Raw genomic sequence first — 19,351 nt, 5'->3', positions numbered from 1 at the left:
TGGCGGTAAGATGCTAACTGCAGGTGAGCCTGTTCTTTCAGAGCCTACATCTTGTAACGTTCAAAGTCCATGTGTTTTAAAAATTTATTTTTATTTTTTTGCTCTTTTTTAAACTTTATTGAAACATATTCACCTCTCTACTTCCAGTTCGTCCCCTATATATTCCCCTCTTAAATCCACACACACATGTTCCTATTACACTTTTTTCCTTACTCCAAGCCACTCAGAAGTTGGAAGTTCCTGATTACAAGTGAACGCAGCATAACCGTTCGTGACGAGTTAGGCCGACAGACCAAGGGCGGACAGCAGCAACACTAACATGGTGGCTTATTTACACCTAGGAAGGGATTGTCTCCACAGACACTCAGATTAAATAATTCCCCCCCAGGGATTATTTATTCTGATTCTGATCTGATTGGAATACTCAGCAAAAAGGCAACAAGTGCTTTCATTAGTGGGTCATATGATCAATCACCATTATTTTATTTTTTTAGACTTAGCTTGTAAAAGTTTCCTTTTTCCCATGAAATACTAGATATTTTCATCTCTTAAAAAAGCTTTAATGCCAACATATAGACGCAAGTATATGGTAACACTGCCTAAGGTCACGGCAATTTTCAACTTTCAAATGACAACTCCATGTTACACCAGCTCTGTTAAGGAGATCAGTTCCTGAAATAAAAAGTAAAAGTAAATAATTATTCTCCACAGTTCGTTGGACCAGCCTCCCACCTCCTTCTACCTGGTCCGTCTCATCTCCAAGACGCCCTGCATGGTTCTGCGTCTGGGCTTCCCTATTGGTACACCAGCCCATGTTAGAAACAAGGTACTGAGAGTCAGACCTACAGGGGCTTCATACAGGTGCAGAGACACAGAGCCCAAGGCTGTGTACTGGCTTATGGGGTTAACACCTCCGCTATACAGCTGGAGCTAAACCCAGACATGTTTTTTTTCTCTCTGATCCACACCTGCCAGGACATTTACTTCATCTCCACTCAGTCTTCTAAAATGTTCCAACATTTCTGCTGACTGGGAAATACAAATAAATCATTTTGAAATTCAGTGGATTGGTCAGCTTTGTACAGACTGTTAACAACTGAATGGTGTATATTGTGTGTGTTTTCCATCAGATTGTAGATGAGCTTCGAGAGCAGATCCTCAAACTTCGCTTCCCGCATCGTGTTCAGAACAAAGAGGCAACCCCCAAGACCAAGAGAAAGATTATTGGTCATCCATCACCATCCAAATCTCCCTCCGTCTCTGCTTCCAAACCTGCACTGTCAGAGAGACCCTGTGTTGTTGTGTTCAATAAACCGCTGGAGAAGCTGCTCATACGGTCAGTGCATACACACAGCGGAGATCAAAATTAGAGAACAAGTATTAATTCTTGATTTATTCTGAAATACTGTAATTTTTTTATAGTCCAGAATTTGATAGAATATCAGCTGTGACTATACCAGTGCTTGCATGTTTTTTTTAAATAACCAAGGCACTTCAATAGAAACCTTTATTTTGTGAAAAAAAAACACTGAGCCAAATTAGAGAACACTTTCAGATCCCTCACAGGTATTGGTGTTAATCTGGCACCTGGTGACAATTGATTTAATTGGTCGACACACCCTATTTATCTCGTAATAAAGATCAATCCCTAGATTGAGAGCTTAGCCTTCCGACTCAGCTCTCTTTCCGTCACAACGGTGCGGTAGAGCGACTGCAACACCACCCCCGCTGCTCCGATTCTCCGGACAAACTCACGCTCCATCGTCCCCTCACTTGTGAACATGATCCCGAGGTACTTGAACTCTTGGGGTAAGGACTCATTCCCTACCTCGAGTAAGCAATCCACCGGTTTCCTGCTAAGAGCCACTGCCTCAGATTTAGAGGTGCTGATCCTCATCCCAGCCGTTTCACACTCGGCTGCAAACTGATCCAGTGAGTGCTGAAGGTCACTGACCGACGATGCCATCAGGACCACATCACCTGCGAAAAGCAGAGACGAGATCCTCAGCCCACCGAACTGCAACCCCTCCCCACCACGACTACGCCTTGATATCTTGTCAATGAAAATCCAAACAGGATTGGTGACAAAGCGCACCCCTGGCAGAGGCCAACCCCCACCGGAAACGAATCCGACTTACTGCCGAGGATCCGGACACAGCTCTCGCTTTGGGTGTACAGAGATTGGATGGCCCACAGAAGTGACCCCCTCACCCCACACTCCCGCAGCACCTCCCACAGTATCTCCCGAGGAACCCGGTCATATGCCTTCTCCAGATCCACAAAACACATGTAGACTGGATGAGCATACTCCCGTCCTCTCCAGGATCCTTGCGAGAATGAAGAGCTGGTCAGTTGTTCCACGTCCAGGACGGAATCCACATTGTTCCTCTTCAATCTGAGGTTCGACTATAGGAAGAACCCTCCTTTCCAGCACCTTGGAGTAGACTTTACCAGGGAGGCTGAGTAGTGTGATACCCCTGTAATTGTCACACACCCTCTGGTCCCCCTTTTTAAAAAGAGGAACCACCACCCCGGTCTGCCACTCCCTTGGCACTGTCCCAGACTTCCACGCAATGTTGAAGAGGCGTGTCAACCACAACAGCCCCTCCAAACCAAAGCTTTCAGCATTTCTGGACGAATCTCATCAACCCCTGGGGCTTTGCCACTGTGGAGTTGTTTGACTACCTCAGTGACTTCCGCCAGGGATATTGACAATGATTCCCCATCAGCCTCCAGCTCTGCCTCTACAAAAGAGGGCGTGTTAGTCGGATTAAGGAGTTCCTCAAAGTGCTCCTTCCACCGCCCGATTACCTCATCGGCTGAGGTCACCAGCGTCCCGTCCTTACTGTAAACAGCTTGGACGGCTCCCCTCCTCCAGACCTTCCCAGTTCACCCGCACTACTCGTTTGGGTTTACCTGGTCTGTCCAGAATCTTCCCCCATCCTCTGATCCAACTCAACTCAGTTGACAGCTCTGCCCCTCTCCTCACCCGAGTGTCCAAAACATACGGCCTCAGATCAGATGATATGAAAACATTCATAGGTCAGAAAAGACAAAGTATAATAGGTCTTCTTTAAATGACTCCTGTTGTGATCTAATGCTATACACCCATTTGGTCATCCATCACCATCCAAATCTCCCTCCGTCTCTGCTTCCAAACCTGCACTGTCAGAGAGACCCTGTGTGGTTGTGTTCAATAAACCGCTGGAGAAGCTGCTCATACGGTCAGTGCATACACACAGCGGAGATCAAAATTAGAGAACAAGTATTAATTCTTGATTTATTCTGAAATACTGTAATTTTTTTATAGTCCAGAATTTGATAGAATATCAGCTGTGACTATACCAGTGCTTGCATGTTTTTTTTAAATAACCCCCGTTGGGGGTGTGGGGTGCCCCCCTAATATAATGGGAGGGGAAACACTGCTTTGGGTAACAAGTTCAACACTGCAGCTGGGGTTGCACGCCATTTCATTGCTTAACAGGCAAGGATCTGTCTCTGTACACAGTGTCTCCTTGTTTAAACCAATAGGCTAGACTCTCATTTGGTGATGAGCATGTTTTGTGTACAGAGGAGAACTGGTTTAGAGTGCACTTCAGTGATGAGAGTACATTCAATTTATTTGGGTCTGATGGGAAACATTATGTCGGTCGTAGGACTGGGGAAAGACTGAACCCAAAGTGTTTAAAGAAGTCAGTTCCATTTGGAGGAGGAAGTGTCATGGTTTGGGGGATGTTGTCTGTAGCAGGAGTTGTGCCTTTTGTGGCAGGGTGAATGCAAATGTTTATGTGAACGTCCTTCAGCAACATAAAATACTTCCACTGCAATTGTCTCCCTATCAGCTGCAACTTTCAAGCAATGTCCCCTCTCACACTGCAAAACAGATGAATCAGTTCCTTGAAGCTAAGAATATTGAAACAATGAAATGGCCAGCCAAGAGTCCAGATCTAAACCCCATAGAGAATCTCTGGAAAATCCTTGTCAACAAAGTAATGTCTAAGAAGCCCACTACAGCTACTGAACTGTGGAAGAGACTGAAGAAGAATGGACCAAGATCAAACCAGAGCAGCGTGAGAAACTAGTGATGTCCTGTGGGCGCAGATGTGCTAAAGTCATTCAAAGCTGTTGCATCTACACTTCCTATTCATTTTTTAATCCTATAGCCTGAAGAACACATTTTTGAAATATTCCCCCCTTACACAATGGTTACTGTTCTCTAATTTTGATTACTGCTTTTTTCACTAAATAAAGGTTTTTGTTGAAGTGCCTTGTTTATTTAAAAAAAACATGTTAGTACAGCAGTGGTATAGCCACAGAGGATATTCTATAGAATTCTAAACAATAAAAAAATAACTATTTCAGAACAAATCAAATATTAATAATTTGTTCTCTAATTTTGATCTCCAGTGTATATATAAGGCAGTAGGGCATTAGAACATGCCACCAAAGGACACATTTGAATGAAATGGGCTGCGGATGCTTTGCAGGTATGAGAAGCTGCCATTGGACTTCCGGACTCCTTTCATTTTCACCATGGAGAACTTCCCTCAGCCCACCAACAGTTCTGTCCCTCTCAGCATGGCAGCCAACCGGACGGCCTCCTCCACCTTGGCCTCTCTGTCCCGTTACTTCCTGCACCAGCGCTGGGTGTGGGCCGCGCAGAGCAGCCATGGACTGACTGTCGCCATGCAGTCTGTCGCTCACATCCTGTCCATGCTCTCAGAGTGAGTTCATATACTTCATTTGTGATATTTGTCGTACTCGAGTAGAATTTTAATTTTGTTTAGAAAACAAACAAGTTCGCTATCCATATCGGAAAGTGTTTTACTTGCAGTTTATTTTTTGGTGTTGTTGAGTGTTCTTCTTGGCTCTGTTTTCAGCCGTTCAGCCTGTTTTAAAAAAATCTAGCCCTTGATGGAGACTTTGGCCTATCACAGTTCATTTCAAAGAGAGAATGTGTTCCTATTGGCTCAGGACAGAGAGAAGAGGGAGAGCAAACTTTGGCTTATCATTTTTCTTTTCACCAACTGCAGCTTCAATCATTTTTATCAATTTACCAAAAGATTATAAAAAAATATAATTAAAACTATAGACAGTTTTTGTGTTGAATAGGCTGATTTCTGGGCCCCTGGAAGTGCGGCTTGCAGTGTTCTCGAGAACCTCTCATCGTGTTTACTTCACACTTGATGCTGCACTCCCTTGGGTCCTCAGCAGTACATCTGTCTTGCGTGAAGTTGATTGGATTAGTGGTCCTAGAGATATGTAAAGGACAGTCAGACATGCAATTTAAATTATCTAGGGATGTGTTGATTGGGAAATTATGTTTAAAATAACAATTTGACTGGTACCAATGTTTTGTTGTTAGTGTTTATTTAATTTTGGCTCTTGCTCATTTCCCCTTTTGCTAGGGAAACACAGATGTCTTAATTTTAAAAGATAACTGAAGTGTTTTAAAGTCATTCAGCCATTTTTTCCGCTGTCTTTGAAAGAGCACAAATTAAATCATACACATTTAAGAAACACCCTTTAATATAACCTTCTTTCAGATGAAAAATAACTGCTTCAAAAACCTTTATAACCTTATAACACAACATTTAGCCAGTTCAGAACTGCTCCACCACAGCCTCCACATAGGGTGTGCGGTAACTTTCAACTGTTGATGATGCTTCCTGCATGTCTGATACAATATTGAATCATAAGTACAGTATAATAGACATTTCTACTGCACTTAGTCCATCGGTCATGTCATACTCACCACCAAATGAGAAGAGTATCTCTGCTAGAAACCAACACAGTGGTGATGGTTGTACTGATGGAATCACTTTTAGTAAAGTTAAATTCACCTTCCCTCTGTGTTTTTATCCAACTTGTATTATTGAATACCAGCTTTTAGTGGAGAATGTACTATTACAGAGCTGTAAACCCTATGTAAACGCAGATGGAGCACATGTTTCCTTCGATACACCCAAAGTTCTCTATTCTATTTAACAATGAATCAGGCTAGGCCAGTTTATCTGTAAGTACCACCCATTAGGTCACTCATGCAAAAGACACAGATAACAGTTGAACAGAAAGCTCTGAGCAAAACTATTCCATTGTCATCGATAAATAAACACATGAAAGACACTCAGCTAAGAGGGTATCAGTCGTATCTTATATGTTCAGTTTGGTTAATAATATGATGTTTGAAATAATTTAGCATATTTTCTCCATATTTGTTTGCTGGCAGATGTGACCTGAGGTTTGGTATTTTCTTAGTATAGGTAATGATAATGAATTCAAGCTGTTTGAATGCTGTTTGGCTCATACAGTACATGCTGAAAGACACACTGCAGCAGCTGGCTTGGTTTAATGTGAGTTGTGTTGCCAGAAAAAATCTCTCTCCATGTGTGTAAAGGATTCGCATATCAGAAGGCTTTCACTTTGCTGCCAGTGGAGAGGGCATCGTTAACATGGTGATCGAGCTGCCAATGAAGGTATGTTCCATTTTCCATTTGTACCATTCAGCTGTTTTTCTCTTCACTGCTGTGATGTTTCTGTACATTCATAAATGGTATTTCTAATGGTCCAGATTTCATTTCTGTTTTCAGGGCATGTCAGGGGACACAGACAGAGAGTGTCACTCTTGTATTATTCAGTACATCCTGTTTCCACCTCACTCTGCATCTACTAAGGACAGGTAGGACTTGCAGTAATCACTTGTACAGAACATCTCACCTTTATGACTGTGGTCAGCCCCTCACTCATTAGAATGGGCTGCTAACAATCAGTGTGTTTACTGCACAGCAGTAACCCGAAATTGGTCTTAACCTGGTTAAAGTGAAATTCTGGTGTAAAATCATCCCAGGGTCTTATTTGGCAAATACACTCATCAAATAAGCCATTGAGACAATTTTTTTGTGTATTTTTTAACAGAGATATCCTGGAGAGTCACTAACAGTAAATAATGTAATGTAATGTTGCTAACACTGATTAGCTCGGGGCAGCATTTTGAAGAAATTGAAACTTTTTTTTTCACCACTAATACTGTTCAAAATAACACCAAACTCTGCAGTAGCATGATAAGAGTCCTTACACACAACCGGAGCACCAACAACGTAGTTAGTGAACCCAGAGTTTATTAAAAGAGTGTTTTAAAGACCCACCTACTGGCCGGTTGAATCATGAAAAAAATTTGTCTAAATGGCTTATTTGATCAGTGTATTTGCCAAAAAAGACACTAGGATGAGTTTACGCCGCAATTTCACTTTAGAGGGGAAATCAGTGTGTTTTGCTTAGACTGATAATTGCCATGAAGTTTGACTTCACTGTCAAAGTACAGTACATTCGTCAGCCTGTTGTCTTTTGTCTTTCACGGGACTCCAGCTTCTCTACTGATGACGACAACGACACCGAGGTGGAGGCTGTAGACATGGACATAGAGATGAACCTTGTGACAGAGTGCTGGGTCGAACCCCAGAGCGGCATAGTGATGAACTGCATGGACCAGCATCGCCACTTCCAGGGCCTCAAGTACCAGGAGATCCCTCAAGCAGTGCGTATAGCCATTTAGCAGCTAGCATACAGCAACTCTTTCATTGTGAGATAAAGTTGGTGGTGGGATCTGGAGTTCTAAAATGTACTCTTGTGTTGTCAATTATTTTAAGACACATTAGGTTGTGTCTAATAGTGACCGGTTGTGCTTTTCTAGATCTTCCCAAGAGATCTGGCCTGCATGTCCACCATGATGACCTTTGAGTATTTGAGCCAGCTGTGTCAGAATAAGGAGCAGGTCAGCTCTCTGCCAGCTGGACTCAAGGATGTGAGAGGTAACAAACAATCTGCTTTGAAACTTGAAAGTGGACATACTGTCAGTGGTGCTGTCATTAGTGCACCAAGAAAGGAGAAAGAGAGCTATAATCCTCATTTTCAAGTTTGTGTTTATTATTGCGAAACACTTTAATAAGAGCCTTTGTTAATAGGTTTTTAATAAAGATTAGCAAAATATACCTAAATTAGAAAGTAAAAATACTCATTATGCAGAAGAATGGTCTATATTATAATTTTAACTATTATTACGGTTCATTAACGAGTAAACAGCATTTAATGGTGGAAGGGTTTCAAGGTGAAGCTAAATGTAACTGATGCTTTATCAGTGCTAGGTAAAGTAATAAATAAGCTCAACATATGTCAAAAATAAAAAACTCCGTAAAGTAACTAGTAACCGCAGCTGCCAGATGAACACAGTGAAGTAGAATATTTCCCTCTGAAACGTAGTGGAGTAGAAGTGTAAAGTCACATAAACAGAAATGCTCAAGTAAAGCACAGATAACCCGAAATTGCAATAATCATAGTGCATTTTATGTGCTGACACCTTACAAGACATAATAGTACATCACATTCATCAATATTAAAATCAAGTTGATAAAAAAACAAAAAATATACAAAACATGTTAAGTCATTAAAATCAGGGTGGACATGCTTATCTAAACAGGTATGTTTTGAGTTGTGATTGAATTGATGGATAGAGTCCAGGTGACAGTTGTGAGGTGGGAGAATCTTCCAGAGACGTGGAACAGAGCTGCTGAAGGCTCTTGCACCCATGGGTCTAAGTCTGAATGTGGGGACAATTAAAATTGCAGCTGAGGAGGAAAAAAGTGACCGTGAAAGAGTGCATGGCAGAATCAGGTCAGAGAGGTATTGGGGAGCAAGTTGGTGTAGGGCTTTGAAGGTCACCAGACAATCTTGTAGTTTATCTGGTGGTGCAAAGGGAGCCAGTGGAGCTGAGGGAGGAAGGTTGTGATGCGGTCTGATGATCTGGTGCAGGTGATGATCCGCACTTCAATGATCTGAACGCATTAGAAGCAATAAAGAAGTTTATTGGTGGTGTCAGTGAGAGATAAACTTGTACTGAAGTACAGTACTGAAGTACAGTACTTAAGTAAATGTACTAATTAACATTCCACCACCAAACTTTATAATAATAACTAGAGTGTTCAAACTCTTTTTATTATATAAAGACTGTTCATTGTAGTTTTCATTATAATTATAGTTATTGGTGTGGATGGCCCCTAATGGCTCCCATGATACATTCAGCATATTGTCCATTCCCATAGCTGTACTGTTTTGTCTGTAACAGAAATACTTTTCATTTCATTTCAGTCATTCAATTTCAGAGTAATTAACAAAATGCCAGTTTCCGCCAGTTTTCCATTTGTGTTGTAACTATACCTGTCCCTGCAGCTGCTGGCTCTTTCATATTGTGCTCTCTGTGTAATATAAAACCTACAGTGGAGATCAAAATTAGAGAAAAAAATATTAATTATTGATTTAATCTGAAATACTGTTATTTTTCATTGTTCAGAACTTGATCTGGGGGTAAAAGTTGAAACTGATCTTTAAAATTATTTTATTTGCTTTTAATTCTCTAAATGGTCTTGTCTCACCGTACCTCTCTGAGCTTCTGCACCCCTACACACCCAGCTGATCAGCTGCTCCTGAGGATTCCCAAAACTAGGTTGAAGCTCAGAGGGGACAGAGCGTTTTCTGTAGCAGCTGCAAAATTATGAAATGAACTGCTGCTGCACATTAGTTAGGCCTCCAAACTGTCTAATTTTAAAACTCTTCTTAAAACTCACCTCTACCTTCCACACCACGTTGGTTGTTGATTTTTATGTGCACAAGATATTTTATCTGTTTTATTGTGTATTTTATCTTGTTTTTTTTGTTTTTAGGTTTTTATTTTTTCATGCAGCACTTTGGAAACCTTTGTATTAATTTAAAATTGTGCTTTATAAATAAAAGGGATTGGATTGATAGAATATCCGCTCTGGCTGGAACACTGCTGTACTACCATGTTTTTTTAAATAACCAAGGTACTTCCACAAAAACCTTTATTTAGTGAAAAAAACTGTGAGAAAAATGTAGAACAGTAACCAGAAGAGAAGATTTCAACAATGATTTCTTCGGGCTGTAGGATTAAAATGAATAGGAAGTGTAGAGGCCCTTGCTTCACTGCTCTGGTTTGATCTTGGTCCATTCTTTTTCAGTCTCTTTCACAGTTCAGTAACTGTAGTGGGTTTCTTAGACATTACTTTTTTGCCAAATATTTTCCAGAGAATCTCTATGAGGTTTAGATCTGGACTCTGGGCTGGCAATTTCATTGTTTCAATATTCTTATCTTTAAGGAACTGATTCACCTGTTTTGCAGTGTGACGGGGGACATTGTCTTGCTTGAAAGTTGCAGCTGATTGGGAGACAATTGCAGTGGAGGTATTGCATGTTGCTGAAGGAGGTTCATATAAACATTTGCATTCACCTGCCATGTAGCTGTAAGAGAGGCCCAACTTCTGCTGCAGAAAACATCCCCCAAACCATGACACTTCCTTCTCCAAATGTAACTGACTTCTTTACACACTTTGGGTTCAGTCTTTCCCCAGTCCTACGCCCAACATAATGTTTCCATCAGACCCAAATAAACTGAACATCCTCTCATCACTGAAGTCACTCTGGACCAGTTCTCCTCTGTCCACACAACATGCTCCTCAGCAAAGGCAAGTCTAGCCTTTTTATTCTTTCTGCTGATGAGAGGTTTGGTCACTGCAGAGTGGCCTTCACTCCAAAAAAGTCTTTAATGGCGAGGCACTGTGTGCAGAGACAGATCTTTGCCCTGTTCAGCACTGAACTGGTGAGCAAATCCAGCTGCAGTGTTGAACTGATTCCCCATTGAGAGTCTTCTCATAATCCTGTCCTCTTGTGCACTTGTTTTACGTGGACGACCTTTTTGAGGGACTTAAATTAATCTTTATCCTGTGAACGCCCAACCTCTCTTTGATGGCTGAGAGGGTCATCCCTTTTGCCTTCATCTTGACAACCTGCTGTTGCTTCAATGTTGTCAATTGTCACCAGGTGCCCGATACACCAATAACTGGGAGGGATCTGAAAGTGTTCTCTAATTTTGCGCACTGTTTTTTTTCACAAAATAAAGGTGTTTGTTGAAGTGCCTTGGTTATTTAAAAAAAATTTGTTACTACAGCAGTGGTATAGCCACAGCTGATATTCTGTCAAATTCTGAACAATAAAATGTGTGTGTGCGCGTGTGTGCAGGAGAAGCCCTGGCCTCTGAGGACAGCATTCACATGGTTCCTTTCCAGTTTGGCCTTATTCAACTGCTCCCAAAATGCCAGCAGGTTGAGATCTTCTTCCTCACATTCAGTACAGGTACAATCACCATACGGTCCATGGGCACGGTTCTTCCATAGAATTTCACAATGAAATGAAGAAAGTCAGGAATGACTGCTTAACTGATGACTTTTGAATGAAGTGTTTCCTTAGTGTCATGTGTTTTCCGTAGCAGTGGAGAATGAGGAGCAGATGCACAGCTCCACCTGTCAGCCCAACGAGCTCCTGCTGGGTCTCTTCCACAGCAGCCTGGAGCACGAGCTGAGTGACAGAGAGATCCTGTTAGCTGATGGTGACCACGTCGCCTTCATGCACCATATCTTAAAGCGAGAAAGAGACGGCCATGATGCTCCTTTCTCCTTGCCTGTTATTAAAGGTCAGTGCATGTCTCTCATCTCATCTCAACCGTTATGTATATAGCCAATGTGTGAAACATTGTGAATGCTTTACTTCCACATAACACAACTATAGGGCTTTTTGTTGACCTTCTGTTTTGTGCAGTTGTATCAGATACAGGAAGACTTTCTTTGAATGTATAATGATTTGTGTGTCCTGTGGGTTGGGTCGTCAGAGGAGTGTCTGAAGCCTCCAGACAGACAGGACACCATGATGTCATTTCACACCACTGGCAGCAGCAAAGAGGTGATGGGATCTACCAGCACTTTACAGGTAACCCATTCATAAAAAAAACCACACACACATTCAAGTATTCAACAATCATATAGTGATTGGCAAAAGAAGCTTTATTAACCTCCATGATGTCATGAACGGTCTGGGGGAATAACACTGGGAAACTGGACCCAAATGCAGACACAGACACGGGGTAAAAGTACAAACAAATATTTACTGAAAATGACAGACACCCGACAGGGTGAACAGGAACGCTGAGGACTAGGTGGTCGAGGGAAACAGGAACGAGGAAACGACGGAAGGTCAGGGACGGACGAGGAAACAGGACATTTTCCCCCCACTTTCCATGTTGTTTTGATTTTGACAAAGGTGAAACGGAAGACAAAAATGTATTTAGACCAGCTGTTTGTTGGCAGAGTGCCAACTACTGTACTGGAGGTCGAGTTACTCCTTTCCCATTCTTCCCGCTCATGTATACTGTGGGAACTTCAATAGTCTGATTATTCCCTTAAATAAATTCTCGGGTTACTGCTGTGCATGCACTGACTGAATTACCATTCACTGAGCCTTTGCTTTTAACCAAAAGCTCCATCTCGTGGGCTCAGAAAATAAAGAAAAGGCTTCACCCCCAAACCTATTTAAGGCCTGGTACAAAAAAACATTTTAGTCTGTATGTTTAGGTCATATCTCCATGGCAACACTGAGGGGGGGGGGGGGGGGGTTATTGTACCAGGCTAGTTTTTATTTTATTGGAGGTTAAGGTTTATGAATAACTAGGGACGCGGCCTCATGAGTGACAGCTAGCTGCTGGTCCTCACTTCTCCTCAGAAGGTATACATCAGCCAGATGGCCCTTTTTTGTTAAAAGGAAATGAGGCAGTGTCAAAGTCTGACAAGATGGCTACTCCAGTAGGCGAGGACGATTGGATCAAGTTGAGAGAACGGACCTTGACGGAGAGACTACGTCCATTTTTATACAGTCTACGGGAGGAACCAGGGAATGCCACAGTTACCCATATAATACAATATCTGAATTAGATAGATATAAGATATAGATTTGATATTTTTAAAATATTATTATTGTATACAGTAGGTTCTATATTTTATTAGTATATTATTACACATGTCACTAACAGACCGAAGGTAGAATTAATGAAATATACCAACCATATGTCGTAATCATATCATGGTACCTGAACATATATTTCCTTCACAGTCGTCTGAAGCTGTTTTCTCCTTTGAACTCTGAGCGTGTCAGGAGGATCAGGTCTGGACATTGTCTGAGTTTTTCCTTCACACATGCAGCATTCAATAGGGGATTCTCTGTGTCAGGCTGGTTCTCACTTACTGCAAATACTCTGATTGGTTTGGACAAGGTATGGTGCCTTGGTAGAGCATCCATGAGGACAATGATGACAGCACGGTCACATAACTGGTTTGTCAGTTGGTCATAAACAACCGAGTCTCTACCCATTCCTTGAATGTGTCTGATGATCTCAGCATCGCTCTTATCCAACATAAGTTCCTGAATCTCTTTTTCACTTGAGTTAGACATTTTTTGATGCCATCTTCGTGTAAATCCCCCTTTTTCTTCACCCTCGCAGGTTTGTTTTCTTCTTGTTTCAGTGAGAATGTCATCAATGTACTCCCTCGCTTGCGATATATATTGCTGAATTTATCAACAGGTAAATATGGAGCAAGGTATAAATTTGCATCAGCGGTGTACACAAGTCTGGAATTTAATTTGAGTGATTTCCAGGTCTGGATAAGTATGGAAAGCTATTATCTCACATTCTAAAATAAAATATATTAAAGGTTGAATATGGAGAAAGAACAGAACATCGCCATCTAGTGGTTCAGGATGGTAGTCAATTCAATTTAATTCAATTAAATTTTATTTATAGTGCCAAATCATCACAAAAGTTATCTAAGGACACTTTATAGAGTAGGTATAGACTACAATCTATGACTTATTTATGACTTACATAGACCAAACAATTCCCCCATCGAGTACGGTGGCAATGAAAACCTTCCCTATAACAGGCAGGAACGTTAAGACCAAGCTCCATAAAAAAGAGAAAGAGAGAAAAGACAGCGAGCAAGAACAGTAACAAAAACTATAATAATATCTGTAGTAATGTGAATATGACTTATATGTTATGAAAGTTAATATAGCAGAATAGTAAGATAGATTTTACAGGTAGCCAGTGCAAAGAAGCTAATACAGGAGAAATATGTTTTCTTCAATTTGTTTTAGTCAGTTCACGAGCTGCAGCATTTTGGACCAACTGGAGACTCTTAACAGACTTATTGGAGCGGCCTGATGATAAGGAGTTGTACTAGTCCAGCCTAGAAGTACCAAATGCATGGTGTAGTTTTTCTGCATCTTTCTGAGACACAATGTTCTTAATTTTCGTAATATTACGCAGGTGAAAATTGTCATTAGTTTTATGTGAGAATCGAAGGACTGATCAAAAATAACATTTGAAGTTTAGGTTTGATCGATAAATATAATTGGGTATCATCAGCATAACAAAGAAAATTTATGGAGTTCTTTCTTATAATATTTCCTAAGGGAAGCATATTTGCGTTGAAAGGAGCCAGATGAGGTGGTTCGGGCATCTAGTAAGGATGCCCCCTGGGCGCCTCCCTAGGGAGGTGTTCCTGGCACGTCCAGCTGGGAGGAGGCCTCGGGGAAGACCCAGGACTAGGTGGTGAGATTATATCTCCACACTGGCCTGAGAACGCCTTGGGATCCCCCAGTTAGAGCTGGTTAATGTGGCCCGGGAAAGTTTGGGGTCCCCCGCTAAAGCTCCTGCCCCTGCGACCCGACCCTGGATAAGCGGTTGAAGATGAAATGAGATGAGAATCGGTCCAAAGACAGAACCCTGTGGACCTCTGTGACTGACTTTAGTGTGTATGGAGGATTTGTCATTAACATGAACAAACTGAGATCGATCTGATAAATAACACTTAAACCAGCTTAATTCGGTACCTTTAATGGCAATTAGATGCGCCAGTCTCTGTAGCAGGATGCGATGGAAGTCCTCAAATAACTCAATATTATGTAAAAAGTCACACAGCTGATTGACTAGTCAACTCTAGAAAAGCAGTCCAAGAACATATCAGGTCATACAGTTGTTTCAAATGTTCCTGGGTGAGCGAGTTGATTTTGTCTCTAATATTTATAATTCTGTCATTAAAGAAGGTCATAAAGTTGTTACTACTGAGGGTTATAGGAATACATGGCTAAATAGAGCTGTGGCTCTCTGTCAGCCTGGCTACAGTGCTAAAAAGAAATCTAGGATTGTTCTTATTCTCCTCTATTAAAGATGAGTAATAGGCTGCTCTGGCATTACGGAGGGCCTTCCTATATATTTTTAGACAAAATACATTTTTTTATGGAAAAGCAATACTTTCGTTCTGTACCCCTCCAAACGCCCTGTGGGTATATTATTATTATTTTTCAAATATAGCAAGGACACAGTTATTATTTTCACTCTTTTAGCATTTAGCTTGAATAAAATGCTGTGCGTTGAACATGTCTCTGTTTGGAGTTCATTCACTTATATGAGCCACAATACGTAGGTTAAAATTTAATTTAATTACATGGCAAAATAATGGCATACATAGTTAGAATTTAACATACTTGTTAAGAGTTGGATTTTTAAAACCATTTATTTACATAATAAGCATCTAACAATTGGTATTCAGATGTTTAATATTGACTCAAAATTCCTCAGAGAAGTCTGGAATTTAGAAATGGAAAATGTGAAGGAACCCTGTGTGTCAAAATAGGAGCATATCAGAAAACGGGGAGGTTTCAAACTAAAATATGATGAGATAAAGTAATGAAACAAGGGAAGCTGTTTCTAATGTAAGCCTGTTTCAAAAGCGTCTTTCATCTTTCTGGTTCTATCTGCAGTTAAGGTCAATATAGGGCCTGACCATGATTTTTTTTTTATCATTCTTTTCCATTGGATATCTGCAGTGGGAACTGTGACAGGAGCATGGTGTAAATGTCCTGCTCTGTTAGTGAGTCCTGAAGAACATGTGTTTCCTGTGTTTTTGCCAGAGTTTCAGTAATGCAGACCTTGTGGATGAAGAGCCCTTGCTGGGGGAGAGGAGGAGCTCTACACCACAATGGAGGTGCTATGCCAAGTACATCAGCTCCCAGCAGGTCATCCTCACCTTCCTCCCTGCTTCCTTCACAGGTACACTGAAATTTATTTACTATACTGTTTGAAGACATTCTTCCTAATGCTGTCTTTATATGTGGATATTCTTTATTTGGCAGATGTGCTGTTGTTGATGGCATCAGGGCTGGAGCCTCAGAGTAATGTCAGCATGCAGGAGGACGAAACTCTGACTCCCAGTAACAAATCTCAGGTTGACTCCCTGTCTGGCTCTACCAGTTGGCTGGAGAGGTCTGAGTCCAGTCTCAATCTGTCCAGTAAACTGCCAAGGAGCTCCAGCAGTGGACACTTCACAGCCAGGTCCCCTGTGCTCTTACCACGGTCCGAAGGTCAGACTGGGCCTGCTGATTCCCTGATCCTGGACCAGGACAGCTGGGACAGAGACACGGAGAGTGGGAACCCAGGCTCAGGTCAGTCTCATGCTGTTGTCCAGTGCGTGCGTGCACACACACACACACACACACACACACACACACACACACACACACACACAAACAACAACAACATCTACAACGTCTGGAGAAATATCTGCTTTTCAAACTTTCCAGATCTGGGAGAAAAAGAAGGATTCCAATTCTCTGAACCACAGAAGGAAGATTTCCACATCAGCTTCAGCAGGCAGGTTTCCCAGCAGAGTGCCAGTGACAGCAGCCAATTAAAGTGTCCAGTTTACGTCTACAACTGTTCCCTGGAGCACCTGAAGGAGCAGCTGGTGCACCCCAACTCCAGCCGCAAACCCAGGGACATCTTCTTCAGGTACTGAGCTCACCTTCAGAAGGAAAGACAGAGGCAGGCTCCAGATAGTGAAAGTGTTTAACTGGCACCCAGCTGAAAACCCATTTCCTGTCTTTCCTATATAATAAAAGGATTGAAAACTGCCCAAAAATAATCTAAAATTTAAATTTAAAATTTTGACTTGTTTATCTGGAAAACAAGGAGCACACTCTAAGTAATTCAGGTCTGGAAGGTTTCTTCTGATGAACTCTTCCATAGAGTTCAAGTGGAACATCAGTCCTTAAAGAGGCTCACTTGATCCATCAGACCCTTGGTGACTTACTGCTGTTTATCCACCATCTGCTCCATACTGAATATTGGATATAAAGAGTGTGGTGATGTTGATGGGTGTGTAAAGCACGGAGCTTCATACACAAGAGAAAATCCAGGCTGGAATTACCCCAAAAGGGGCCTCAACAGTGTACTGAGTAAAGGGTCATAAACCTTGCTTAAGTTTATAGAAATCTGTTTTTGCTTGTCCTTATGATGTATTGTGTGTAGCTTGATAAGGAATAAGATGGGTTTTATCTGTTAAATTGTGTCGATAATGCAACACAATTTGAAAAAAGTGGTTTGCATACTTTTCACAGCACTGTATCTATATATGTATATACTGTATATATATGTGTAGAGTGGAGATCAAAATTAGAGAACAAAGTATTAATTCGTGATTTATTCTGAAATCAAGTTATTTTTTATTGTTCAGAATTTTATAGAATCAATCTTCTCCTTTCCGACACAGTGGTTACTGTTGTGCTTTTTCACAAAATAAAGGTTTTGGTTGAAGTGCCTTGGTTATTTAAAAAAATGTGCTAGTACAGCAGTGGTATCGACACAGAGGTCAACAAATTGAAAAGTTGACCGATGTTGACTGAGTTAACTGTGCTAGCTGAAGCTTTGCAGGTGAATGTGTACAGTATGTTGCAGCAGTTTGTCTTTAATGACCTTTTGACACCTTGCTGTAACATTCGATTCAGTTCAATATTATATATAGTGCCAAATCACACATTTTGGTGGCCGAGGTCCTTTTCCACACATTTCAGGTTTTGTCTTCCCTTTTCATCCTGAGATTTGTTTTTTAAATCCAGCGCTTCAAAAGCATGTCCTTCACAGGCTTGTTGGCTCATTGGACTTTGCTGACTTTAGTGGAGATATGGGCAAAAGCTTTCTCAATGCTTATGCAGACTTACTTGGACTAAAATGTTTCTGTATTTATAACTGACATTGCTTTTGACACAGACATGAGATTGAAATTATGTGCATAAAGATAAATATATTGGAAAACATTAAATGAAGTTCTAGCACATTTGGGTTCACCACATCCTTCATGTCTCTGTTCTTGCTGTACTGTTGTCCTCTGGCAGGTCTCTGTCTCAGGGTCGGAGCAGTCCGTCCCCTTGGACCGACTTCCTGGCACAGCCTCACAAACACAAGGAGCTGGCCAACTACTGCAGCCTGCTGCAAGAGCACTACCACCAGAGCTACGTCAAAGGTGACTGCCTACACCAACAAACACCCAAAAGGCATTATGTTTGCCAGAAATGATTAGTAACAAATTATTATGGTCAAATAAAAGTACATCAAATTGTGCATCTGCACCAGTATTCTCTGCAGAATGGTCCAGTCTGGCAGTTACACTACTAGTGCAGTGCGTGTGAGGAGCTCTCTGATCTCTTCTTTAGGTATGTGAAGGACAGTCATGCATGCAAAGAGACACAGACAGAGATTCCTTCCTTTATAGTTAGATGATGCTGCTACATTAACCCCTGTTGGCCCAATGACACCCAATTTGTCATGTCCACTTAGACATATCTACAGGGTCATCCCTATGTTCCCTGGCTGCAAAAGCCTATGCCTTTGCGGATTTAATTCAGCATTTTGTTAGGGTTAGGGGTTATGGTTAGGGTTTGGGTGTAGGGTTAGGGTCTACCTAAGCATATTTGATGGGGAATTCAGCACTGATTGTGGACTGGGAAACATAGGACCCTTTCTGTAAAAAGCAGGGAACATCCGACCTTTTTTTTAAAAAAAAAAAAAAATAAGGGTCATATACAAAGCGGGGAACATAGGACCCGGGGAACATAGGTACGCTCCCATATCTAAACATGTCCGCCAATTGATGTTGAAAGAATAATAATGGGTTTTCTCTGGGATTTCCACACATGCCTCTGCTACACACGCTCTGCTGACAACCTGCTGACCGTCGGATAGTCTAGACCCCAGCACCGGGGTCTGATCCCAGACCGCTGCAAGTCTGTCTCACCACTGGCTCAGCAGGAGACAGGACAGCCACCAATGTTAGTTCCATCTCTAGTCTGCCGCTGCAGAATTTAAAACAGTAGCATAGCATGTGGAACTCAGGAGCGCACAAAACATCACATTCGTTGGATTTTTTCCGTAAAATCCGTCTCGAGAAGTCAGTCCACAGGCTGACAACCAAAGACACCTGTCGCGTTCATCAGAATGGAGACTCAACTGAGAAAGTCGGTGATGGTTATTCAACAACCTGTTTGTCCATTGGCAATAAAAACTATGAATACATGCAAAACGTTACACACAGGACCTTAAAGTGTTAGCAAGGTACATGCAGCC

General features: G+C 41.6%; 1 protein-coding gene across 3 annotated transcripts in view; it reads left to right on the top strand.

The window, feature by feature from the left end:
- szt2 (SZT2 subunit of KICSTOR complex) overlaps nucleotides 1–19,351 on the top strand; it is a 214,093-nt gene that overhangs the window by 51,014 nt on the left and 143,728 nt on the right. For all 3 annotated transcript variants that reach the window (XM_083940596.1, XM_083940597.1, XM_083940595.1), the window contains exons 14-27: nucleotides 712–826; nucleotides 1,131–1,336; nucleotides 4,488–4,724; nucleotides 6,398–6,476; nucleotides 6,591–6,679; nucleotides 7,366–7,534; nucleotides 7,691–7,808; nucleotides 11,086–11,199; nucleotides 11,333–11,536; nucleotides 11,732–11,829; nucleotides 15,865–16,003; nucleotides 16,087–16,395; nucleotides 16,534–16,741; nucleotides 18,124–18,251. In XM_083940596.1, the coding sequence (XP_083796722.1) occupies nucleotides 712–826; nucleotides 1,131–1,336; nucleotides 4,488–4,724; nucleotides 6,398–6,476; nucleotides 6,591–6,679; nucleotides 7,366–7,534; nucleotides 7,691–7,808; nucleotides 11,086–11,199; nucleotides 11,333–11,536; nucleotides 11,732–11,829; nucleotides 15,865–16,003; nucleotides 16,087–16,395; nucleotides 16,534–16,741; nucleotides 18,124–18,251 (2,213 nt within the window). The remainder of the gene's footprint in view (nucleotides 1–711; nucleotides 827–1,130; nucleotides 1,337–4,487; nucleotides 4,725–6,397; nucleotides 6,477–6,590; nucleotides 6,680–7,365; nucleotides 7,535–7,690; nucleotides 7,809–11,085; nucleotides 11,200–11,332; nucleotides 11,537–11,731; nucleotides 11,830–15,864; nucleotides 16,004–16,086; nucleotides 16,396–16,533; nucleotides 16,742–18,123; nucleotides 18,252–19,351) is intronic.

Source organism: Echiichthys vipera (genome assembly GCF_963691815.1).
Source record: "Echiichthys vipera genome assembly, chromosome: 3".
Lineage (NCBI taxonomy): Eukaryota > Metazoa > Chordata > Actinopteri > Perciformes > Trachinidae > Echiichthys > Echiichthys vipera.
This window is presented reverse-complemented; position numbering and strand designations above follow the sequence as displayed.